Raw genomic sequence first — 27,719 nt, forward strand, 5'->3', positions numbered from 1 at the left:
AAGTGCAAGTGATCAGAAGTGCCAGTGGATTCAAATGATTTAAGAAAGAAGGGGGAAGCACTGTATTAGCTGATCCAGCGAAAACATACCACTGACCAGGAATCTCTAAACAGAAAGGTGGGGTGCAGTTCCTATTCGATGAAGGAAAGCAAAAAATACCAGAAATTTCCCCAAATTGTCACCTTTTGCAGACAACTCTTCGCATTCCATCTGTTTCATGGAAATCGGTGTTAGCACAGCACAGCACAGCAAACAGGGTATCAATTGAACAGTATTTACTGCTTTCATAAAACAATGACAACAGACTTTGTCTGTTCATGTCTCACGATTTTACCTCTCTATCTCTGCAAGCCTCTGATAAAAATACTAAGAACAAGTCTATACATGTTTCTTCATTCGAGAGCGTTTAGCTGACTCCCGATTAGATTGTTTACGCTTCTGTCGTTTTAATTCCCGTTCATCCTGTTTCACAGGCTCGTTTAGGACATGTACAAGCTTATTTAGTTCAACATATTTAAAGCTCATCAATATATTGGAAATAATTCACAATAAAAAGGTCACACTGTAGGTGAATGCAAAAAAAAATACAAAACCCTAAGTTGTATGTAATGGGGATACACACGGAAGTTTCAGAAATATGAAAGGAAAACTTTCCCAAGAAATAGGAAATGACAAATTGATGTGTTGGGGTAAACACCAGAGTCCCCACCTATTACATAGATACAGCCAGGAAATATTCCCTGCTTCTGAATCTCTTCTGGTCTATATCATCAAACTATGCTGCCCTCATATCAGATAAAACTGTTATTATGCATTAAACCATCTATTACTTAAAGAGCCCTACAAATGAGATTTAGCTTATTCGAGTTATAATTGACTGTGGACCACTTCTATCTAAATCTTCTTAAGAAATGTACTTATGTTCAAAGGACTTGTAAGAACAAGATGGATATGAGAATATAATGATAGTGTGATCAAATCATATTTCATGGATTGTGCATAACCAGAAAACATGAAAGAAGGGTTGTCATCCCACAAAACAGTTGATAAAGAAAACAAAGCAAGCACCAAAAGTCTGAGCAAGTCTATAGGAAGATGACGCAAGTAAATCCAGCTTATATTCACTAACCAGCCAACCACAGAATGGCCAACAGCACCATTAACCTGATGCAATACAAGATAGAATGATACATAGAAGGTAAAGCTTGGTATGCATACCTGGACCCATAAAGCTTGGTGCAGTGTTCGCACTTTACCATGGCAAGACCAATGTGGTCAAGTATTCTCTACTAGGCTCTGTGCTTTCCAACTTACTTTTTGTGCTTGGCACATCTATCTTTTGTGGAGGAATTGCCAACATGAAAAAAGAACAACGGTTTGACAAGGCATGTGATATATTTTTAGTTTTTCTTTAACAACCTAGGCCACCAAAACAAGTCCGACCTGCTCATGATATTCATTCATTAGGGCCTAACCATGGGTGTTGTATTGCTATATGACATAGGTTATTTCTGGAATCGACTCCAGTCTTCTCATGATGGCTTCACTGTGACTCATGCACCCTTGGCCCTTCAACAATCTATGGCATATAGTGAAGCAGCTGTATCAACATTACAACTGTCTAGAGTCAGCAGCATCATCATGCTGATAGCTTATGCTGCATATTTGTTCTTCCAATTAAGGACACAGACAATTGTTTGAAGAAGGCCCAGAAACAAAGGAGCTTTTTCTCTGAATCCTCGGCAGCAAGAATTCTTTGTCTTGGGTGGTTCCACTCCATCCCCATCTCCATATACATCCATAATATTAACTCTGTTGAGAGACAATTGAGACTTATAGGAATCTGAATTCAGCATTTTCTTGCTCACATTAGTGTAAATCTCCTTGACCACAATTTGGAATGCAGGCAATACATTTGTATTATCCAGAGCCAATTCATAGTCAAATGAATCCATGCATGATTGACTACAAGCAATGGCTTATCTAATCATGATTCAGTGTTCGAAGGCTGCCAATTTGACTCAGAGGAAGAGGTAAGTGACGCTCCAATGGTAATTGGGGATCTCCTTCTAGATTTGCATGACACTGGCTTGGAGCTTGCAGCGCTGGATGAATCTATGTCAAATGGCAAAATTTTGTATCGTCTCAGACCGAAACTAGAATGTGTCTTGGAAAGGAGAGGCAAAAATGGTGATTTTTGGCACTCTAAATTTCTCGATTTCTTAGTGGCATTGTCTGATAGACGACGCGATCGTGTTGAAAAGTGGCTTCACTGCAACACTGCAGAATTTTCTGGGAATGCTGATGTACAAAAGTTGCAACTGGAGGCAATTTTATCACTTGCAGAACTGAAACAGGGACTCTCTGTATGTGTTTGTAAATGTTCTGTATGTTTTTGGCGGTGTGTTCTAGAGAAGGGCCATTCCTCTGATCACTCTTGTATGGGTAACCATTGTTGCGATGAAAAGTGCACATATTTCTCTCTTGAATCACACCAAGGAAATGAATTGGAGGAATGCTGAAACTTGGCAGGTCATGATGGGAGTCATGATTGCAAAAAGAAAAATCATACATGTATGAAGATCTGTTCTTTATTTGATAAATCATCTCATTGTAACAAATTTTGTTGCTTGAAGGTTGGCCATGAAGGTTACAAATTGCTACAAATTGGCAAATGCCTACAAATTGTTCATTCAAATAAAATGAAAAGTTATTTGCAGGTGGGATGTTGTCTTTTAACAAGTAGACTTCCAAGGATTGCCAAACTAAAGTCCCCATATGGATTATTAAGCAATGATGCATTTGAGATTAAGACAAATTCTATATCAGCATATTATTATACAACCTTAACTAATGCATTGACTAGCTTTTCCACTAGGCAATCAACTAGTGTAACGGATTTCACTTCGAGTGGATCTTTTCCAATATAATTGACTACAAGCAATGGCTTATCTAATCATTTGACTATGAATTCTCATGGTGAATCTAATACAAAAATTCCATCTATAAGGGACTTTTGTCTTCTCCAATGGTTGACTAAGACAATTGAAGTTGTCGATGTTAATGTAGGTACGATAAATGACTCAAGAAAGACTTGATAGAAATAGTGTGTTAGTGTTGCTTTCATGGCATGTATCGTAAAGGAATTGATCTCAATAGACATTCATATGCACAAGTTTAATCTAAATGGTAGAATGATATGACTAAAGAGTGCAATTCCTTTGATGAAAAATAAAAGTTGACTTAGTTCCCCAGGCATAAAGAAAGAATGTGATGAAATGTCTAATGGTCTACAAGACTAAATTTACCATCTGCATAAAGAAAGAATGTGATGAAATGTCTAATGGTCTACAAGACTAAATTTACCATCTACAAATGTTATTGAGAAACATAAATTTACTTGTGACAAAAATCTTCTCTCAACAAGATCATATTCATATTGACTACATTGAATCTTTGCACCTATTGCAAATATGAACTCTTATCTACTTATTCTTTCACACATTATTCATTCTGTATAAGAGTTATAACATACATCCTACTAAAGAAATCCTTTTACACTTTGAAGCAAGCCTCCATAGTGTGGTATAAGAAGATTGATTGATTATTAGTTTTGGTTTCAAGCATCATGAATTTGATTGTAGTGTTTATATTTTGCAAATGATGATACTTACATGTTGGTGACTTAATCATAAATGTGCAAGCGATAATACTTACATGTTGGTGACTTAATCATAAATTGAAGTAGTGTCAACCTAATTTTGGGTTTGAAAAAACAATAAATAGAGATATTTAGAATTACAAACCTGAGTGTGTTGTATTTTTCCTTATGGAAGCCAAGTTTTGCAAATGGATAACAATATATTTATTTACCTAAATATAAATCGCCATTCATTAAACATGTTTAGGATGGAATAATATAAACCATTTTTGGCACCATATCAATCAAAAGAGACATTGACTGAGTGTGCCTTTGAAAATTGACTGAGTGTGCCTTTGAAAATTAATCGTACTCTCTACAAGAAGACTACTGGAGCCTCATTTACTTGATTCATAGCAGATTTGATATATTATTTGATGTTAGTGTGGTCTACAAATCCATGTAGGATATGAAAGAAAGCTGCCTAGAGGCCACAAAAAGGATTGTTTATGAAAGATACATATTAGCACAGTATGAAGTACTGCATTGAGAATATGAAACTAGTCAGTTACTTTGGTCTTGTAAGAAGCAGGCAGAACTATTGACCACTAAAATTGAATATAAGGGTGCATTTAATGTTGAAAAAATCAATGTGAATCCACATCATGGATGAGGTTAGCTTCTCGTTTGAGCAATGGATTCCAATGTATTATGCAATACAAAATCTTCTTGTTCATAGTAAAATAGTGTATGTGGAGTCTTCATGCCCATTATTTGACAAAATAAAGATATTGTGAATCTTCTTGTTCATAGTAAAATAGTGTATGTGGAGGCTTCATGCCCATTATTTGAAAAAATAAAGATATTTTGAATCTTATTTACTGCAAGATAAGTGATCACATCATTAATATTTTTGTAGAGTCATTAACAAAAGACAATTTTACGAAAATTTGAACTATGTTTTGGATTTAAAAAATTGTAATCATGGTAGAGTGTACATAAGACAATTTCACCTCTAAAAAGTTTCAGATAGTTGTGTTGACAAATGAGCTTTGAAACATCAATTTCATCATACAATTTGACCTTTTATGGATATTGTTGATTCACAATGGAAGGTCAAATTACTAATTGGTTAGATTCGTCCAAGGTCCCCAAGTTATGCAAGTCGAAGTATCTAAGATAGGTCCCCAAGCTTTGCAAATCAAAGTATCTGAGATGAAGATCCAAATGCATTTAAGATGATTAACGTTGATTGTTTTTCCTATTTTAGATGAGTTACTTTTAATTTTAAGCCATATATAAATCATACCGATTGTCTTATCACTAAAATTATTTAGTTATCCATTTTATGTCAGGCAATGCTTACTTGTACTTCAACACTGTAAAGATATCTCTGAACACAACATTTTCTTGAAATTCATTATTCTTCGTTCCTGTAAGTCCACGGCTCACTAACAACCATTACCATTGACTTGAGTACATTTAAAGAACATTGTGATACACTTAAAACCCTAGTTTTAAAAATAAGACATAAATTCCTAGAGAATTCACTTTCTAATAAGACATAAATTCCTTGAGAATTCACTTTCTTTAGATCCTTTGAAAGCTCATTTACCATAGGAGTTCAGAATTTATTGTTAACTATCCTCGGCTACACTTGGAGATGATACAGCGCATAGCAACCTCCCATGAAATAACAACAGAAATCTTATAAATTAGACAGAGCAAATCAACATTGCCACAAAATACCTTAAGTATCATCATCGCGGTTACTTCATAAAAAGTGCCAAACATAATACAAAGAACAATAGCACAAACAAGCGCCACACACATTTGTAATAAACTTTTATTATTATGGGCTGATAAAGAAACAGAGGATACAGAGCTATACAGAGGCCAACCCCCAGTCAAGTCGATCACAAACAATGAACTATGATCATCCAGAGGCCAACTCCATTGAATTTGTTGTACAATTATTTACGTATTTTACATCATCAATACAACGGTATAAGAAGTGCAAGTGATCAGAAGTGCCAGTGGATTCAAATGATTTAAGAAAGAAGGGGGAAGCACTGTATTAGCTGATCCAGCGAAAACATACCACTGACCAGGAATCTCTAAACAGAAAGGTGGGGTGCAGTTCCTATTCGATGAAGGAAAGCAAAAAATACCAGAAATTTCCCCAAATTGTCACCTTTTGCAGACAACTCTTCGCATTCCATCTGTTTCATGGAAGTCGGTGTTAGCACAGCACAGCACAGCAGACAGGGTATCAATTGAACAGTATTTACTGCTTTCATAAAACAATGACAACAGACTTTGTCTGTTCATGTCTTACGATTTTACCTCTCTATCTCTGCAAGCCTCTGATAAAAATACTAAGAACAAGTCTATACCTGTTTCTTCATTTGAGAGCATTTAGCTGACTCCCGATTAGATTGTTTACGCTTCTGTCATTTTAATTCTCGTTCATCCTGTTTCACAGGCTCGTTTAGGACATGTACAAGCTTATTTAGTTCAACATATTTAAAGCTCATCAATATATTGGAAATAATTCACAATAAAAAGGTCACACTGTAGGTGAATGCAAAAAAAAAATACAAAACCCTAAGTTGTATATAATGGGGATACACACGGAAGTTTCAGAAATATGAAAGGAAAACTTTCCCAAGAAATAGGAAATGACAAATTGATGTGTTGGGGTAAACACCAGAGTGCCCACCTATTACATAGATACAGCCAGGAAATATTCCCTGCTTCTGAATCTCTTCTGGTCTATATCATCAAACTATGTTGCCCTCATATCAGATAAAACTGTTATTATGCATTAAACCATCTATTACTTAAAGAGCCCTACAAATGAGATTTAGCTTATTCGAGTTATAATTGACTGTGGACCACTTCTATCTAAATCTTCTTAAGAAATGCACTTATGTTCAAAGGACTTGTAAGAACAAGATGGATATGAGAATATAATGATAGTGTGATCAAATCATATTTCATGGATTGTGCATAACCAGAAAAGATGAAAGAAGGGTTGTCATCCCACAAAACAGTTGATAAAGAAAACAAAGCAAGCACAAAAAGTCTGAGCAAGTCTATAGGAAGATGACGCAAGTAAATCCAGCTTATATTCACTAACCAGCCAACCACAGAATGGCCAACAGCACCATTAACCTGATGCAATACAAGATAGAATGATACATAGAAGGTAAAGCTTGGTATGCATACCTGGACCCATAATTCAGAAGGCACCCCATCATGACCTGGAATGAGTTGAGATGCTGCAGGAACAATTGTTGTTACACTGTTAGTTGTTCCCCGTTTTCCTTTTACAGGAGTTACAGATCCTTGGGCAAGCACATTATAGATGCCCATTCCAATATTTAGATTTGTAGTAGGTAGACTAACTGTTGACATTCCTGGAACAGGTGCTGGTGGAACCAAAGCCATTGTGCTTCTGTTTACAGTTGTATTAGCTTCTCCAGCCTGGGCATTATATGCTAGAGTATTGGCATCAGTAGCACTTGTTCCTGTCATTGTCGTGAAAATCAACAAATGTTACTAAATTACTCCATTAGCTAGATTGATAATATTAGGATTCATGACTAGATATCAAACATGAGCAACGCAACCTTTCTAAAAGGAAGCAGTAGCACACATCCCTTCAAGATGAAATATTCTAGAAGTTATTAGTGATCTAACTGTAATGGAAAATAAAAAGTATTGCTAAATTAGTCTGGAAATCAGGAGATCCCCTGATAACGGGATTCATGAATAGCCATAAGAAATTTTAAATGCATTCCGTAATACATGATAGTTAAAACATACCATTAATGGTTAGTGGTTCCAAGCTTCTTGCCCTACCTGTTTCTCATCCTTGAAAAGTATACAGAGTAGAATGCAGTGATAATTAATATAAAACAGAAAAGACATATTTGGTAGAGTACCTAGACAACAAATAAAATTAATTTTCAAAAATTTGAACCTAAATAAAATGGAAGGAACTTACATTTTGTGATGGTCTAAATATACAGATGTATGTCGACACAGGCTAGAATATGCTGGCTGAACATCTAAGAACAAACAAAACATTACCAGAATTAGCACAAAATTTATATGTATCATGGTCTGGTTTAAAGCTTCATTTTGAAGTATGTTGGCTGAATTGTTCGGATTTAAAACTCTGATATGCACCTTTGTGCTGCAGATTTTGCATCATATGTAAATTCTATACTGATAAATATATCGCTTTTTTCATCTGAAAAAAAAAGGTGTATGGCGTCATAGAACAGGGTTATCCTTAAACCAGTTTAAAAACAAGCAGTACTGAAAAGAATTATTATTTAGCTCAGACATTGAAAACCACAAAATGAACCTACAGAAGTTCTCTACCCTGCACGGTGTAACTTCAACAGGACATACTCTTTTTTGATAGCGGTTTGAATATTCTACTTTTCTTCTTGCTTTACTTGATGGTCTAAATATACAGATGTATGTCGACACAGGCTAGAATATGCTGGCTGAACATCTAAGAACAAACAAAACATTACCAGAATTAGCACAAAATTTATATGTATCCTGGTCTGGTTTAAAGCTTCATTTTGAAGTATGTTGGCAGTAAACATTACTGTACTTCTTTTAAATAAACAAGTCATTGCAATCTAAACAAAAACTGGCGGACAAATTCGTGTCTTCAACGTATTGTTGAGTGTTTCAAAGAACAGAAAATGGTTCGAGTTTATCATAGTCACGGTCAGCAAACATCAATTGATAAAGCCGCCTTTCTGTGTGAGTGAATCCCATTGACACCACCGTTTTAGCTTCTCTGTGTTAATTCAATTGTCGTATGTTCAGCGGCTGCATCTAGACCTACTGGTTTTCCAAACAAAGGCACTACGCAAGGGTTTGTTGCCAACCTCTACAATACAACGCATGGATGATTGAGAGGGATATTGCATGGATGATTCAGAGGGATCCAGAGCGGCGTGGAGGGATGCAGGGGAGGCAAGTCCTGAGGGATCCAGGGGAGGCAAGTCCTGACGCCCGCCTGGAGAACACCATTGGAGAAACCCTACCTCTGGAATGGCGATTGGCACTCCGCGCTCTTCATTACCCGGACCGCTTCAGTGACATTTTTGATCGACGGTTCTGGTGTTTGTAATCGTCTAACATCTCATCGTACGACGTCAGAGGAGGACACGTAGGCAAAATGGGGGATGGATCTCAGAGGGAAACGCCTTACGGCGTAAGGAAACACCTTACGGCATAAGGAAACGCCTTACGGCGTAAATATTTTCGTTTTTAAAAGACTGAGATAAAGATTTCATAATTATGGGAGCACTCTCGTAAGACCTATATCTACTTTACAAGGTTACATTAAATGGATATTTATATTTACCATGAGTTTTTTTTATTACAAGTTATCTTCGAAGTTTAAGTGAAAAATTATATCATAAAAGGTTGAAGTGTATATTGATTTGATTATTGGTTAAACCATGTCATACTTTGTATTTGAGAATAGATTTGAGGGTTTGTGTTAACCACTTTTGAGCATGTGGCAAAGGCGGCAATTATTACGGAAGGAGTTCATATTCCACTAGATAAGAGGGGTAGGGATCATGGAAGAGGGGAATGCAATCACTTGTTATAAAAATTTTTGGTTTACCTCGAGTCTTTTCAATTTCTTAGATAGAAAGAGAAAACTTGTTGAAGGAAGTTCATGTACGTAATTAATAAACATGTTGAGCTATATACATTATATAATAAATATATATATTTAGAAGTTGCAAAATATAAACCTTTTTATTGATAATCAACAAGATAATAATATTCATGGGGTTTTTGAAGGGTGACTTCTAAATGCATAGCCTTCTACCTCTACATAAAGCTTCTTACACAGAAAGCCTTGACCAGTAGTGGTCTCATTATTAATGAGTACCAACCACCTAGGAAGCCTTATTTAATAAAGACAACCTTTTTACATTGCCAATACATTAACTACTTGACTTTATTCAAAGAAGATGCCCTCATACATTAATTAACTAACTCCTAAGTGCCCCATAGTAGAGAGGTTAAGTAGGGCTATAACATGCCCTCAATCTCCCCTACCTCTTTCAAAAACAATGTTATCCTCAATCCTAGATGTGTGGAAACTTGTGTAAAATCACTATTGGTTCTCAAGTAACATCTTTAGGTTATGTATCTTTCCACCATATCAGGACTCCCTAAAAAGAGTGTTGTTATAGTTAATGTTGTTGTTGACCAATATTGCCTCTAATTGTAACCAAATGGAGCCTTCTTCATCAAGTTTGGGAAGGCTAGTCTAAGCTAGGTGGTTTGGCCACACTCCCTTCTTTACGCAATACACATGAAACATTTCATGGATCTTGAAGGGAGCTAAGAGAGGCAATCTATAAGTGTCTTGTCTAGTGCACTAGAGGATATAATACGATCCATGGAGCTTTAGCACTAGATTTTGTAGTTCTTATCTTTGAGAGATGTTTCTTTAGAGGATTGGAAATGAAGAAGCACCTAATCTCATTCTTTATCATGGCATTTGAAGTGATGTTGGTATCCTATTGCTTCATTCTATTTTGATCCAAAATGAAATTATATTAGAGTTAACTATGAATGGGCACCCTCTTCTTAAGTATGTTATTCGCTTCCTAAATTTTGGATGTGCCTAATAACTACAAAGTGACAAAAATGAGGCCTTTTTCCACAGACAACTTTGTAAATTGACATTTTGGTAGCATCGTGATAGTGGCATTGTACCACATTTATAAAGTGGGAATACTAATGACCTTTAGTTGTAATTCCATTTTTATAAGGGTTTTTTGGGTTTTCCTTCCACATTCCACAGTTTGCATATGTAGCGTAGAGTTTAGAATTAATTTATTGTTTAAGCCCATTTTTTCAAGACCTTTTATCCACTCTCCATGTTCTACATTCCGCATATGAAATTAAAAATGTTCGGTTTTTCCCCTTGTTCACCATGTGAAGTTTGTTTCAAAGTGGGGAGACCTTCTACCTTAGATGAATCATATGTTCTTGTATTCCATAGTTCACATGGAAAATGTGGAGTGTGGGTGTCTTTTAAAGCTTGATGTTAATACTTCTAATCTTTATTCCCACACTTCACATGCAAAATGCAGAGGACATTTTCCTTTGACCTTTCTTGTGGTATCATTTATGTCTTGACCAATAGTGTCATCATTTTGTATTTAAATTTGATTGGAATTATATTTAGAAGTGTCCCTTTGATGATAATACGAAATATCAAGGGCGATGAGGCTTTATTGAGGATAATCATGCAACATGATTTTGAAATATGGATGCGGATCATACAAAACTAAACGATTTATTAATGATACTCTATTGAGGGTTTTGCATTTGATAGGTGAATGATCAAGAACATATCCTAGGAAGAGTTATCAACCACACTGTGGAGACACATTGAATATAACATCTCAAAGGATAAGGAATCACATTGGTCCTTGGCATATAAGTGGTATTCAATGATAGATGAGCATATATAGAAGGACCATAAGGTTGAATTTTTGGGTTTAGCCAAAGCTAGTTGTGCTCTTGAAGTTTTTAAATTTTGTGATATTTTCCAATGGTCTTCCAAAAGTTTTATGTGAAACATCATGTTGTGAATTGAAGGAAGTTGGAAAGATTCTTTCTTGGCACCTTTAGAAGTATGCTAAGACTCCCTACATCAACTAGAGGTTTTAAGGTCATAGATGTGGACACCTTCATGAATAAAAATTGTGGCGGGGTGTCCATTTTGATGAAGTATTTAATGCATCTGACCACTAAATATGTGACAACATACTAGATTTACAATTCATACTTGATAGAGCTATAAAAATAGATTGTGGAACTTTTATCCAAAATCTGTAATTCTCCCTCCCACCCCCTTCAACCATCTCAGCTTCTGGATGGTATAACATGAATTAATTCGACCTCCAAAGTTTATTATGAACATGGGGTTACTAAAAATCCTTCTTGTCCAAAGTTTGTAGAATTAATTTCTGATATCACCATCGTATCTGGATCGTCAAGAGATTTCAAGTGTTATAAATTGTATCTTAATCTGACTCCCAGACCAATGTTTATTCCCATTTGAATTTAAACTAATTAACTTTTGCCACATCAATAAGTACGACCATGTGACATCCACATGTGACGTGTGTGGACCACAGGGGATTCACTTGGGGACCAATACCATACCACGTGGGTTCATATTGGGGGGTATTTATTGAGAAAAAAAGACATAATATATTGGGCGATATATAGGGGGGAAAGGGTTTTTATATTAGTAGGTATAAAAAATGGAGTCCAAAGTTAATGAAAAAATATAAAGGGGTATAAAAATGTTAACAAAAAAATGGATACATACAATATCTAGTGAAAGTAGGGGTTTTTAAATTGGGGAGGTGTATCGGGTTTATAATGGTAGGGGGTTAAATAATGTGATTTTTCGAGGTAGTTTCCAATATGTAGTCAAATTAAGGGTATTGTTTAATATGCTATGGATGCACGTGATATGTCAGAGACTCATTGAGTGAAGCCCCTGTGGCGTGGACCTACCACATCAACACTGGTAGTCCATCTCTCTAATGGCATCTATGTGGCTCCCATTTGGAGGCTATATAATCCCATTAGCACCTGACACATAACACGGAGTTGTAGGTCCCACTACGCCCTACCCCATTAAGTTATGTGACTAATTCTAGTTATATTCGATCCCAATGGAAATCTGGGGTGCACACCTTGTCCATTCTTGGCACAATATTTGATCCCTCATATCACCAAATCACGCAAACCTTCATAGAATATATGGTCTGGGTCCCATCGAGGACTTTACAAAAATTCCTAACTTAAACCCTATCGTATCTCCTAGATTCTAGATAAAATATTTACTCACAAGGAATTCCAACTTCCTATATTCTTCCTAACGGGGCACACCCCATTTAATCTACACTTCCTACAAAATCCAGTTCGATGGTGATTCAACTTATTTGTAAAGTGCACAAGTCTCCACCACCGTATGTCCTGTATACCAGATGCTTCCTTCGCTTATGGAAATCTATCCTCACATAAATGTTTTCACCCAACAAGGGGCCACACCATATATTACTTCCACATTAATTTACTGTGGAATTTGTAACATACCAATTCTGGTCCTTTTTCTAATTATGCATAAGCAATGACTAGTCGAATGCCCAGATTTATCATATACATCCGTCAATCCTATAAACACCTACCCCCTCCGCATATCTGGATGCAATTGGTGTTGGGGAGTTGAAAATGATATCCAACCTAGATACATGATTCATCCATGAACCATTTGACCCTAGATATATGATTCATCCATGAACCATCTCTGATTGTGGAGGGTGTAACTTATGAATTAATTTGGCCTCCAAAGTTTATTATGAAGATGGGGTTACTAAAAATCCTTCTTCTCCAAAGTTTGTAGAATTAATTTCTGATATCACCATCGTATCTGGATTGTGAAGAGCTTTCCAGTGGTATAAAATTTATCTTAATCTGACTCACAGACCAAGATTTATTCCCATTTGAATTTAAACTAATTAATTTTTGCCACGTCAATAAGTACAACCATGTGACATCCACGTCTGACTTGTGTGGACCTGCCATGTCAACTATGGTAGTTCATCTATCTAATGGAATCTACACGGCTCCCATGTAGATGCTATCTAATCCCATTGGTACTTGACACATAACCCGGAGTTGTAGGTCCCACTAGGCCCTACCTTGTAAAGTTATGTGACTAATTCTAGTTATATTCGATCCTAATGGAAATCTGGGATGCACACCTTGTGCATTCCTGGCACAATCCTTGATCCCTCAAATCACCAAATCACACACACCTTCATAGAAGATTTGTTCTAGATCCCATCAAGGACTTTACAAAAGTTCCTAACTCAAACCCTATCATCTCTCCTAGATTCTAAATAAAATACCTTCTCACAAGGAAGTCCAACTGCCTATATTTTTCTAAACGGGGCCCACCCCATTTAATCTACACATCTACAAAATCCAGTTTGAAAGTGATTTGACTTATTTCTAAAGTGCACAAGTCTCCACCATTGTATGTTCTATATACCATATGCTTCCTTCACTTATCGAAATATATCCTCATATAAATGTTTTCACCCAACAAGGGCCCACACCAAATATTACTTCCACAGTAATTTACTATGGAATTTGTACCATCCCACATCTAGTCCTTTTTTTAATTATGAATAAGCAATGACTAGTCGAATGCCTAGATTTTTCGCATACATCTGTCAATCCTATAAAAATCTACCCCCTTCGCATATCTAGATGAAATTGGCATTGGGGAGTTGAAAATGATATCCAGCCTAGATACGTGATTCATCCATGCACCATTTGACCCCAGATATAAGTGCAGATTCTTTACCAAAGGAAAAATCCAAGGGATTTATACCAGAATCTCCTTAAGGCAAGGCATTTCCCAAAACACCAATCACTAAAAATGAATGCCTAGGTATAAACCTTGACCTTCCAAGTAATACATTATAACCATGGTAGGATGTATGGTTCTAATAGACTTGCCTTATATGAAATTCTGGGTAAAGGTAAGAAATGGATTCAACGACCATATTTCATAGGAAATCACATATAATGTTTCCTTTGGGAATCTCAAGACACTACAACATTATACATGCATACATAACTATAAAATTCTCTTATTGTTCTTGAATCAAGTGGCTATGGCTAAGTCTCCATTAAAAAAGCATATCGTCTTAAACAAAGTTGTGAGCCATGATATTCATAACATATAAAACAATTGAAATGACATGCCATAACATATTAATTAAGAGACATTAAGAAACCATGCATATTCATGTGAATAGTTGTGTACTTCATAAAGTTAACATCAACACATGGTCCATAACTTCAACATAACCGTGAATGCATATAAAGGAAAGAATTCACCATGAACGTACAAAGATCTTAACAACATTCCATAGGTAATGCTAATCTATACACTTATGTATCACATATCAGACCTTCTTCATCATCCATAGTATAAATGGGCACAAGTAAATATACGTATCTGTTTAACTTGAATGGTTGGCAACTAAAGGAGAGAGCTCAACCCTCCACCCAACCATAAGCTAGATACACTACAATATTTCTTGCAGTTGACCACCAATTGGATTCAGAGTCTGAGGAGTGATTTTCTCAAGGGAATTTCCCACCGAGATTTAGTTAAAAAAATAAGGAAGAGGAGGATTCCATTGTCTAGGTGGTTTATCAACTACTCTTTGGCGGTGGGCCAATGACACTCTTCATCATTAAAATAAATCACAAGGATTCACCCAAGGCATAGTTGAGGTTATCCTCAGTTCTAGGAGAATGAATACACTATATAGGTGGTTTATTAGTTTGAGTTTCAAGGCAAGAATTGTAGGAGTCTTGAGTTCACTATCCAAGTGGTTTCTCATCTTATATGGAAATAACTAAGTGGTTTATCATCTTCCTCTACAAGCACTTTGTAGTTTGTCATCCCTTTTTAGCAAGCACCACCATGGCTCAACTCGCCTCATGCCTAATTGTTTATAAGCTCATTCAACAAGCTCTAAGTGGTTTATCAAATTTTTGAACAAGCACTTAGAGGTTTATTAGCCTACTCAGCAAGCACTAAGTGAATTAAATATCCACTGAGCCTTCACTAGTCAACCAACACAGGAACACAACACTAGTCTCAATGAAATCACAAAGAATGATTTCCCAATCCCAGAGCATTGACTTCTGCATAAAGTTGTTCAAGCTACTAGTATCATTACTCTTTCATCATGTGTTGGAACAATGCCTCCCGCTACACCTTAAGTGACCTCCAAAGAAGCTTCAGAAGCAAGCCCTGAAGTAGTAGAAGTTACAAAGCCTGCAGTTCCCATTTTTGTAGATAGATAGTGCTTCATAGATAATTCTACTGAGGTCACGTGGAAAGACATCAAATACACATTTATGCAAAAAGAAATCTATCAAAACTTGGAAGATTTGGAGCTATACATTAATATCAAGTCATCTAGGATACACAAGATTGCATGTATATTTCTAGTCATTCCTCGTGCATAAGGGATTGAATGGATTCTTAAAGACATGGATGATTATGATTTGGTGCTTCGTAGTGAAATTGATCGTCATCTCACCACCTATTATGGAGAAGACATGCATACCTATTATAAGATGTAAAATCCCACGGAGTATGCGAGTAACAAATTTTACACGAGATGGGTTGATCTTGATACAATTGATATTATTAAAACTTGGTGTTGAGAGCCTGCTAAGTTTCGACACTCTTGATCTGCAATTCACCAAACCAGGATTCTGAGAAATGTGTATCATTATCTCATTTTTATGTGTTGCAGGCTACATGGGTGAAAGAATGCTAAATTATTTGAAAAGAATTGGATATATATGCTCAACATGGTGGTCACCTATAGAAAGGTCTTCAATTGGGCAACTATACTTTCTTTTGAGTTGCGGTGTCACGTTAGGTAGGAAAAAGCATATTTTAGGTCAAAATAGGCAATAGAGTTCTACATGTTTGCATTTTTATTAGATGGGATATGTGCGTGATATGCATTCCGATGAATGTATTGGAACTAGAACCCACAGGATAAGTTTCCAAATTACTTCCACTATATGGTGTTCTCATATTTGAGTTTCAAAGTTTCATATGATAGGTTAGTAGAGCATTTCTTCGCAGTCATATTCCATACGATATATGAGATTGTGTAGATTTTCTTGTAGATTCACAAGCTCATGCAATATACTAAAGAGCAGGGCAAGAATCTACTTCTACTTTCAAGTAGCGAAAGCCAATAGATTGATGAAAACAATATGAACAAGAAGAAAATAAATCAATGGCACATAACACAAGATGTATCTAGGGAAATCCACTGCTAAAAATCTTCTATCTGTACTGCATATATCATAAATATGAGTGAATATACGAAGCTTGTTCTCACTAGAACAATTCCATACAAGTATGCTCAACCCTCTCAATTCATAAGCTAGCTCTTGGCAAACAATTAGCCTATTCAACAGCTCTCCAAGCCCCTAATATCTTGTGTAATTCCTAGGATGAATAGCCCATATTTAAATGGAATTAATGCTTCCAAAATAGCGCAATCCAAACATAGGTCCTTATCTGATTGCATGCATGATATATACAACTCAGTAAATCACACCACTGATAGTACATTGTCTTTGCAGTCTAGTCTCAACTAGGTATTTCTTAGAATCGACATGCGTGGGTTTCTGATGAGGGAATATTCAGCTAACTTGAGTGAAACTTGTGGATGGACTAGTGCACCAATTGATTGTTGATACTTTATTAGTTCCACAAACATTTAAAACCAATTTAACTGAACATAATTCAGTAAACTGAGTTATATAATTACAACTCAAAATGAAACTCATCCTAGACACCTAAAAATTAGGGAGAACATACACATGACTTCCAAATGACTTCCAACTCGAAATTCCTAAGTTAACTAAGTCAAATTTACTTAGTTACAAGTTGCTATGAGAAAATAATTACAATTTTAACTGACAATTTAATTCAAGAACAAATTAAATTGGAATTTTTGGATTCTATTTTTAACATTTCTTGTTGCTATTTTCAACAGATTTATCCTCCTTGTATGACAGGCCAGGAGAAGGAATAACTACATGATATCACAGATTGGTTTGCTACGCATGAAGGTACGTACATCTCATGCTTTTGATGTCATATTTATCCTCATATCATGTTGCTATATGTAACTAATAAGTTGGGCTTGCAAGAAGTGGCTTATTAGTTGAATAAAGGGTTATCAAGAGTCCTTCATAGAAGGAAGAAATTCCCATGGCCCACTTTCCCTTTTAGGATTGGATTGTATGAGCTAAAGATCCATAAGGCGGCAGAGGGAAAAGTATAGGACTTGGACTGCTTGCACTTTGAGGTCAAGGACTTTCATGGATATGACCCCAGAAGAGTGTGCAGGAAACGTTGTGAAAGGATTGGTTTCAATTGGGGATATTAATCAATGTCTACTACAAAATATGAGAAGGTGAAGAACTGGTACAATGTAGTAAGAAATTAACTTCCAAGAATTGAGGTCATTTTCCCCCCAGTTACACCAACTCAATAGATACATGTACAGGAGGCACCACAAAAAACTAATCAAGAAAAAGGTGTAGCTCCTAGGTAAAGGATCAAGCATGATTCGACAGGAGAAAGTAGTAGGAAATGGAAAGTTTATCCTTTGAATAAGGGAGCTATTCAAGCTAAACAAGAAAGGAGAGAATTAGAGGCAATGATGCAACAAGAGGAAGAGGAGTAGAGGAAGCAAGAAAAGTTGCTCAAAAAATAGCAAGAAGAAGAAGAGGAGGAGAGAAGGAGAGTAGAAGAAGAATGAAAATGAAGTCATAAGAGGAGGAAGCAACATAGAGGTTGGAGGAAGAATAATTGAATCAAGAAATAGAGGAAGTGTTGTAGGAATATGATACCATCCAACGAATAGATGATGAACTAGGTTCTCTGGCAGAACCTCCTCTGACACTTGGTCATATCCCATTTGACTAAATTAGAATAACACCTCCACCTAAAGACAGGGTCATGGATGTGTGTAATGTCATGCTTGTTCGACTCAAGAAAAGGATCATGCAGTAAAGTCGAAGATACTTCCCAAATGATCCTTAGAACCCAGTCTCTCTGTCCACAAAAAAGGTGAAAACTGGTAATACTAGAAGGAATCCTCGAGCAATCATGGCGTCTAATGTTTCTTTTGCTACAACAAAACTATGAAAACTCCAAATATCTACTGAATGAGAATGTGTGACTAAGGAAACAATTGGTTGCAGTAAAACAACAAGTGAAACATCTCACTCCAGAAAACTAGTGATTATCTTCCCACAGCTTCAAGACGACAGAATGGAAATCAACCATATATGAGGAATTAGGACCAATGGAGGATACCATGGAGCAATTGTATAATGAAATGATACTTCTACAAAAATTAAAGGTGCCTCTTATTGGCATTCATAAGAAAGCACAAGAATTATTAAAGCTCCTGAAAGTGGCAAATAGAGTTGTTGACCAACTCTAGAATTGGGATGTCAAATATCCATATGTTTCGCAACAGTTGGTTAGAAAGGAAAGGATTGTCGTAGAGATAGATAGAGTACAACTGAGACTCCATCATTAGAACTACGTCCATCTTGGAGAATAGTCGGTTATCACCATGTTCGCCTATGGTCGAATGCACAATGGTTTTGACTCTCTAGTAAAGAAACATGGGATGGCTTCTATAGGATCACTTGAAGAAATAAGAGGTAGGGAAATCTTCTTTCAATAAATAAGGCAATACATAGAACAAATAAAGAAAGCATCAAAACAAGAAGTCTTGGAAATCACCAAAGACATTATTCTACAATATTCCATAACACCTATCAAAGGTCACATGAAACTATCATGGCTATGGAATAGTGTACAATCAAGCACCTAGAACATATTGATAGAAATATTGGAGGTGGAGGTGCAGTATGCAGTGGACTTTCCAGTTCGGATCAAATTCATCTCTACAAAGTTCATAGCATGGAATACATACACTACCAATGAGCTCCATGATGAAGTAAATGACTTATCAATTTGATAACATTTTGTCCTATTAGTAGTTTCATCTCATATAGCCATTGTCTTACATGCATTTTGTCTTTTATAATAAGTTGTATGTAACAATGTCCATGAGACATATGTGGAATGTAAAAGATCATGTATAGAATGTTAAAGGTTTTATAGAAGCCCACAGGTCAAAAAAGTTAAAGAGTTGTAAGGAAACTCAAAATTCATTGTCATTTATTATAGATAACTCCTCATAACTCAAGGAAATGGCTTGGATTATTAGATTCTTTTCTTGGCTTCTCTTGTAGTGCATAGGAGATAGTTCATTCTTTGGAGAAGCAAGTTGTGGCTCCATGTTCCACTAATGGATCTTGTGTTTCACCTATGTAACGGTGTACTTGGAATCTTTCATTTATAATTAGAAGTTCTATGAGCTAAAACTTCTTCATGCATCTATTGTGGATGTAGTAAGACTATTCTTGTTATGTTTGTGGTTTATGTTAGCTCAATCACATACTAAGATTAATGAACTATTTCGTTGTTTAGATATGGATTCTGTTGGATGAGTGTTGTTATGTTTTCATGATTGTTGCTTAACTTGTGAACTAATTTGCAGGTAAATCAACAATCCTTTCTCTTCGCTCCTGGGTATCCCTTAGGACAGTACTATTACTTCACTAACTGGAGGCTCGTTTCCCTTTACCAGTTATGGAAGTTCCTTGTACATCTTATATTTCGTGTCACACAAAGCTTACATAATTCCTTCCCAAAAGAGGTGTCTGTGATCTCTTTTGTATGTGTTATAAACAAGGTGTACCTCTGAAACGTTTACAACGGTGGTTGGACCATATAGTCGAATGGGACTTGTACACCAAATGGTGTGAGGTCTAATTGGGACATCACATCGGGCAGATCCCATGCACGTTGTCAGCATCTAATACCATCAATAGAAAAAAAATGGGTTCTTTCATGAGTGTGGTAGAGGAGTGGCATTAGAATGAGGATTGTACAATTGTGTAGATCTAAGTAGGTGTATACCTTTAGGAGTGGTATTAATACTAATGTGGAAATTTCCTTGGAAATATCAGTTTAGGTACAAAAAGTGGATTGTTGGAGGATTCCTTTTAGGTTTCATCACTGTCATGAAGTCAAACACGTTCCAAAATATTTCCCTTATTAGGGCCCTATTAGAGTGGGTCAGGATTTATCTATGGAGCATATCACTTCTCACGAAAAGGCCAGTAAGGCTCTTTAGGGGATCCCTACAAGCCCTGTATGAGCATTTCTTCAACATATATACCTCCTGTCAAGAAATCAGTCGACAACTCATTGCCTCCTATTCCCTCCATAATTTCTTTCCCCCCCCACTCTCTCTCAATATTTTCTCCCTCCCTCCTAGTAGTGCCTCTTCTTCCCCTCCTTTGGCATACTTTATTTGAGATAGCATTTCCTCAGCTCCTATATGGATCCTTTTGTCTTTTCATTCCTCTTCCACCCATATCACTCTCCCCTTCCCTCTCTTATTCCATTCCCTATCCTTGGGATAAAAAATGGAGTTATGCTCTCTAGCCTAGAAAGAATCAGACTATCATTTCTCCTTCCAATGAGCACTTTCTGATGGACCCTCCTACTTTTTATCTTGCTGGTAGGAAGTCAACTTTGCACAAATCTAAGGAGAGATCCAAATGGGAAATTCTTGAAGGTAAACAAGTTTCTATTGCTAGGGCCCTTATAAAGTTATCCCTATCCAAGGGTGCTTAGTGATAATCCCCTCATATAATTCATGGGGCATTGGGGGTGCCTAGAAAAGATCTACCCTCAAAATATTGATAGCTTCCACCAAACTTGATATCTTAATGATACAAGAAATTGTGTGTTCTGGCATGAACGTGCACCATTTAATTGAAGAGTTTTTAAAGGACTAGTCTTTTTATCACATTGACTCAGACAGGTCTCCTAAGGGTTTGATAACTTGGTGGAATTCAAATTTAAAGGCTATTGTTTCTTCTCCCCTACCCTCGGCCATATATGTTAATTTTCTATATAAAAACTTTGTTTCTCCCATTTCATTTATTAATATTTATGGGAAATATGCTAATCAAGAACATTTTTTGGAGGACCTAGCCTCTGTAGGTTCTTTTGAGGATCAATGTGTCATTGTTTACGAAATATCAATTTTACTTTCGTACTTTAGGAAGTTTGGAGGCAGCTCCTCAGTTGGATCCTGTTGACGGTGCTGGACCCACCAACATTTAGGGGATCACCCCGGTATGAAGTCCCAACTAGACCTCACACCATTTGGTATGGGATTCCCATCTGGTATGATGGCCTGGTTTCCATTGTCTTAAGGATTTGCCTCAACTCTTGCTTGTAGCATAGGAGAGTGGTCTACTTTGCCTTCAAGAAGTGAGGTTCGCGTGCCTGGTGAATGCTAGTGTACTTGTTTCAATGGTTCTTTCACTGTAAGGGGAGAGGGTGAGAGTGAGTCCCAAATTGGTTGGGATAAATTCCCAACTTGGCTCATCTGTTCGTGAAAGGTGCATGTTCGCCCGTTCGTTTGTCTGTGAGCAAATCTTGCATGTTTCCTCGTCCGTCCGTCCGCGAACACATCTTTACATTATTATCCGTTCGCGAGCACATCTCTTTGCATACATTGTTCATTCGTCCGTTGGTGAACCTATGCTTCTGCATGTGCTCCTTTCGTTCATTCCTTTCATTTTCATGCCATGTTTTTTAGTGTATCTGTGCCTACAGTCACTCATGACAAGATGACATCAAATCCAAAAACCTCCTATTCTACCATGACACATGATCATTTTGGATGCAGGTGACTGGGAGGGGTAGCAAGGTTGCGAAGCAAGATGATGGCTCCAGGCACTACTGATGAAAATTGTGCAAGAGTCACTGAGTGATGAAGATGGGAAATCAAAGCTGACGGTCACTCTCTGCGAGGTCTGGCTTGGCCAGAAGTAAAAATTGCGTAAATTTTGGGAGGGACAATCTGTGTTGTAGGAAGGCAAGGTAGGTAGAATCTACGTAGTGTCCGGAATGAGGGGGCAGCAGCGACTGAAAGGCAAAATTTACACAATTCTCTGGAGGAACAGGTTGGGATGCAAGGAGGATCAACGGATAGAAATTGCACAGTTTTTGGGAGGAACTAGCTGGGATCCTGGGAGTCAAAACTAAGAAATTCCCAGAGGGAACTGGCAGTTGGTTTCTTGGTCACTGGTAGTAGAAACTACGCAATTCCCAAGGGGAACAAACAATCAGCTATTGGGTGCTTGGCAGTAGAAACTGCGCAATTCCTGGAGGGAACTAGGAGTCTGTTGCTAGGAGCTGCTGGTGAGAAAAACTGCACTAAGGCTGACAGACTCACCTGCTAATCATCTCTATGCAGTTTCTAAACTGAGCGGATTGATGTCTCGCAAAAGGTCTGCTCATGAAAACTGTGCTTTTTCCGGGATGAGCAGTTGGTCAACTGTCGGGAGGACTGACTCCCGACAGTGACTCTAGTATGTATATCATATTTAAATATTATGCATATATCTTAGTTTCGATAAAATTAAAAACAAGAATATCCCTATATATAAATGTGAAATGTATGTAGAATTATTTCTACATATAACTTCAGTGGGCCTAATGGTTAAGAACATGTGTTTCCTCTTTGGGCAAAGGTAGCTCCCTTATCCCACAAACAAGAAGGTCTTATACACTATAGATGGGTCCCTTATCTCACAAACAAAAAAATCTCATACACCAATATGATGTTGCGCTTAACTTATATGTCATAAACAATTTTTACACCAATTATCATCCATCCATGTTGAATAAATTAATTCAAAAATAATTTTTATCAAATCTAATTTATCTTTAATAATCCCTTATTACAAAAAAATCTTAGAGTTGTAACAGCCCTGCAATCTGGAACGAAAACGTCTCTTTCTTTCTTTCCTTTTTTTTTCTTTTTCAGTTATCCATGTTAATTTTTTTTTTTTTTTTGGTTATCCATGTTAAAATAAATTACTTTAAGAATAATTTTGATCAGATTTAGTTTACTTTTAAAAATCCTTGAAAATCGTGAACGATTGACAATTGTAGTTGTCTCTTCAGATCCATAGCAGAACGGTATTACAGGAACACTGGTTAGTAATCTTTTTTTTTAAATAATTTTTGATTCTGTGTTATAATTCTAAGTATCGGTTTGAATAGATTACCTTATAACATCAATATTGGTTGGTTAAGAATCAATTCAGAAACTATAAATTTTCAATATATTGAATTTGAAAATTGTTATTTTTTTTTTTTTTTGTGTCGAACGGTACATTATAACATATTTTCTATATTGAACTCGAACCTGCATTTATTAAAAAAAAAAAAACCAAAATTTTTAGTTTTTATAATTTTTAAAAATATTTAATATTGTATTTAAATATTTTAATATATGATTTAAATTAATTATTTGAAAATATATATTAGCTAATTTATATCTATATCAATTATGTATAAAGAAAAAAAAGTTTGAAAGAAAGTATTTTAATAATATATATAAAAACATATTCAATGTCTTAAAGAAAAATAAATTAAAAGGTAAAAAATTAAAATAAACAATATCCAGTGATTCCAAATGAGAATAATTAGTACAACCACATTAAAAATATTAATGTCATTGATATAGTCAAAAGTTTCATAAATATAACAAAAAATAGTATCGCAATATGAAGAATATCTTACAAGTGCACACATTTATTTGATTAACTATGTATAAAAAAGTTACGGTGCACTTGAACTTTAGAAAAAAAATAATTACACATCTTATTGTAAAATCGACCATTTTGTTAAATAAATTTGCTTATATATAAATAAATGTTATAAATAATAATGAGTAACTTATTCGAATTGGAATAATCTCAAATCCCTAAAAAAAATGGTGGGCAGGGAGCCATGTGGCATGAATCTAATTTTTTTAATTTATTAAAAGTAATGGACTATTTTGCTAAATAAAATTTGTTTATATAGAAATGAATGTTATAAATAATAATGAGAAATTTTTCATGGAGGAATTTATTAGAATTGGAATAATCTCAAATTCCTAGGAAATTGGTGGGCAGGGAGCCACATGGCACGAATCTAAATTTTTAAATTTATTAAAAGTCAATGCAACCTAACAAACTCTATAACACACTACAATTGTTGATAATATTCCCTTGAGAAGGAGTCTAGGTAGCCAATTAAAAAAGGAGTTGTCTTTAGTGTGACTTTTTGGAGTTTCAAGGCGTGAATCCGGTGGAAACATTTGAGGTGAAATATTGATTTGTGTTATTTAAACTCTTTTTTTCACTATATATATGGATTCAACACCCTGAAAAACTCCCAATGCACTTCAATTATGTAGGGGTTACCCATTAAACTTGTGATTCCAATAAATTTCTGTTGGATTTTAGAGAAATTAGGCTAGAAAAACCCACTAGAAAAGCTTTCAAATGAAAGGCAACTCCTTAAAAAAATAAAATATAAAAGTCAACCGATCCTCATCCTTACAAAAAAAATAAAAAAGTCAACATACCCTCATCCCTAAGTTGAAATAAGAAGCCTTCAGCATTAAGAGAAAAATGTGTAATGTATTGAATTTTTAATATAAAATTAATATATAATAATTGAAAATATTCATTTTAATAAAAAAAATTAATGTGGGTCATGTATGAAATAATTTTAATATGCAAGATAAAAATATATTAATAAGAAAAAAGTTTTTCAAGGTGGACAATGTAGTTCATAGCTACACATGCTATTTGAAATATTTTAATGTCAACTATCTAAATACTATATGTTGTTAAAAGCTTTCAAAAAGTCTCCCAAAAGACAACTAGTTAAAAAATAAAATAAAATAAAAAAGTCAACCGAACCTCATCCTTAAGTTGAAATAAGAAGCCTTTCACAATAAGAAAGATGTGTAATGAATTGAATTTTTAATATAAAATTAATATATAATATTTCAAAATATTCATTTTAATACAAAAATTAATATGGGCAATGAACGCACATGGGCAATGTAGTTCATAGCTACACATGTTCTTTAAAATATTTTAATGTTAACTATGTAAATATTATATATTGTTAAAAAAAATATGTATATATTATATAAAGTCATTGAAAAACATAAATTTTGATGGTTAAAATATTGGAAGTGGGGACTTTTTAAGATTGGTTTTTCTTCACTTTTCTTTAAAATCTAACAAATATTTTTTTGAACTTAAAAATTTATGTATTTTATATAGCATTCAAAAATACAATCTAAACAATGAAAAATTATATATGGACAAATTTATTGAAATCTATTAAGCCATGAGAAAAATGCAATTTATTTTTCCAATTTTACAATTTAAAAAAATTGAGAATTTGTTCAATCTTCATACATGCTAAATCCATACTTAAAATATATCTATATTAGTTTATTTCTAATCCTCCACTATAAAGTCCAGAACTCCACTATAAAGTCCAGAACACCGCTAAACAAACTAAATTGGAGTAAAAGTTATACTACAAAAAAAATCAAAATCACGCCCTGGGTTACAGATAAAAGTAGGCACCCTAAATTAGATATTGGCTGCAGAGTGCAGGATTGTTTCAGACAAATGAAAAGGCCAAACACAAGATGATAATATCATTAATCTCTACAATAAACAAGACACAGTTACAGGTAAGGCTATACAGAGGCGTGTAGATCATCCATCTGGATGTTGCTACTCTTGAGAGGCTCATAGTCGCCAAGGTAACCTTCCAGGTGATCAGACAAAGAAGATTTGTCTATGCTCTCATGGTGGTAAGATTTGCACACAAAGTAAAACACACTCTGTGTCAACAACCCCATCAAGTGAACAAAACAGAGGAACCCAACAAGGACTGTCCCATACGCACCTCTCCGTGCACCTCGGACGCCATGGCTGTGCCCGTGAAGAACAGCATACTCGAAAAACCATCCAATAATTCCGGCGAATATGATGTAAAGAATGTCTAGCACCAAGCCCGTAATCCGGTTTCCCTTAATGAGATCCTTGCTCTTCCGCATGGCGCCCAGACCGTATTTGTCCTCCAACACGGATATGACGCATACCCGCTGCAGAAGACCGAGATTATAAGAATGAGGCAAACAATAGAGACCGCCGTATTCAAATAGCCCAGATTCATGGTGATTATGAGCAAGACTAAGACCAATACGACGGCCGCGTAATAGGCAAAGCCTATGGCGAAAAACCAGAGGAAAGTTACCATAAGGCGCTTCCAAACCCTGGGAACGATGCTCATAACCCTCCCGTAAGAAATTTCCTTTCCCGTATAGATTGAAGCCACGGTATACACCACTGCCGCAGTGGACAGCAACGAGAAAGTAAAAACGAAGACTTCATAGGCCGCTAGAAAAGCGAAGAGCTCCGTCCATTCCCAGGCCAATTCCCTCATGGTCCTCTGGCCGGCCGGGGTGCCGGCCATTTCGTTCCACTGTATTTCATTGAGCAGATATTTGGAGACCAATTGGTGCCCCAAAATTGCGAAACAAAGGGGGAGAATAAGGGTTAGCGTGATAGCCCCTAGCAGTTTAGCGAAGGAGCGAAGGATCTTGAAGGCCTCTCCAACAATTCCCACGATGCCGACGAACTGTAGATCCTCTGGTTCTCTATCCATTGCTTCCCTTTGCTCTGTACGCAGATCTCAGAAATTATTTGGTCTTTCTCTACAGCCTATGTGAAAAATTGAAAAGGCGTGGAAAAAGCCAGGCCAAACTTCTTCTTTGTAGACAAGGGGAATGGAACGAAACCCACCGGATGCTTCCTATGACTCCCTGTGGTTGACGATATCATCGTGCAAAGACTTTGCATTATTATTTGATTATATTAATAAGTTTATTATTAATGTGAACAATAGAAAATTAAACTAATTAATGAAAATTTCAGGAAAAAGTCATCTAGAGAGTATGGGGTCGATACTAGTGAGTTCTAAACGAATAGATAAAATATTTTCTATGTGATTTTTTTCCGGAAATTTATGGATTACAAAAACTTAAATTCATAAAATTAAATAATAAAAATAAAAAATGAATGATTCCATAAATTATTTCTAATTTTAATACCTGTTAAAATTTTATTCATTTATTTACTTTATATTTAAAATATATAAATATTATACCAATCAAAAAATTAAATTACACAAATATCGTGAATATTAAAATTGTTTCTATCATTATTCAAAGTATATAAATATCACACGAGCGTTCAGATTACTGATCAATTGTTTAAGCACAACCTAGCCCCACACGGAAGATTTTTTGGAGAACCTTTCTTTGGTGAAATAATCGTAGGGATAAGATTGGAGAACAGTTCTTGGGTGATGTAACCCAAGGGACCAGCA

The 27,719-nt window shown here is 35.7% G+C and overlaps 1 protein-coding gene and 1 pseudogene across 1 annotated transcript; both read right to left on the reverse strand.

Moving 5' to 3' along the window:
- Positions 1-337: 337 nt before the first annotated feature.
- Positions 338-7,514, reverse strand: LOC149219274 (bZIP transcription factor 16-like). The gene is made up of 3 exons (XM_089384307.1): positions 7,472-7,514; positions 6,872-7,173; positions 338-462 (listed from the first exon to the last, which is right to left on the reverse strand). The coding sequence occupies exons 2-3, from the start codon at positions 7,091-7,093 to the stop codon at positions 379-381; spliced, it is 306 nt and encodes a 101-aa protein (XP_089240433.1). The 5' UTR covers positions 7,094-7,173; positions 7,472-7,514; the 3' UTR covers positions 338-378.
- An 18,230-nt stretch (positions 7,515-25,744) lies between these two features.
- Positions 25,745-27,156, reverse strand: LOC149219275 (uncharacterized; annotated as a pseudogene).
- Positions 27,157-27,719: the final 563 nt, after the last annotated feature.

This window comes from Pinus tabuliformis, chromosome Q, assembly GCF_031772625.1.
Source record: "Pinus tabuliformis cultivar Carrire ecotype Pingquan chromosome Q, CPIR1, whole genome shotgun sequence".
Classification (NCBI taxonomy): domain Eukaryota; kingdom Viridiplantae; phylum Streptophyta; class Pinopsida; order Pinales; family Pinaceae; genus Pinus; species Pinus tabuliformis.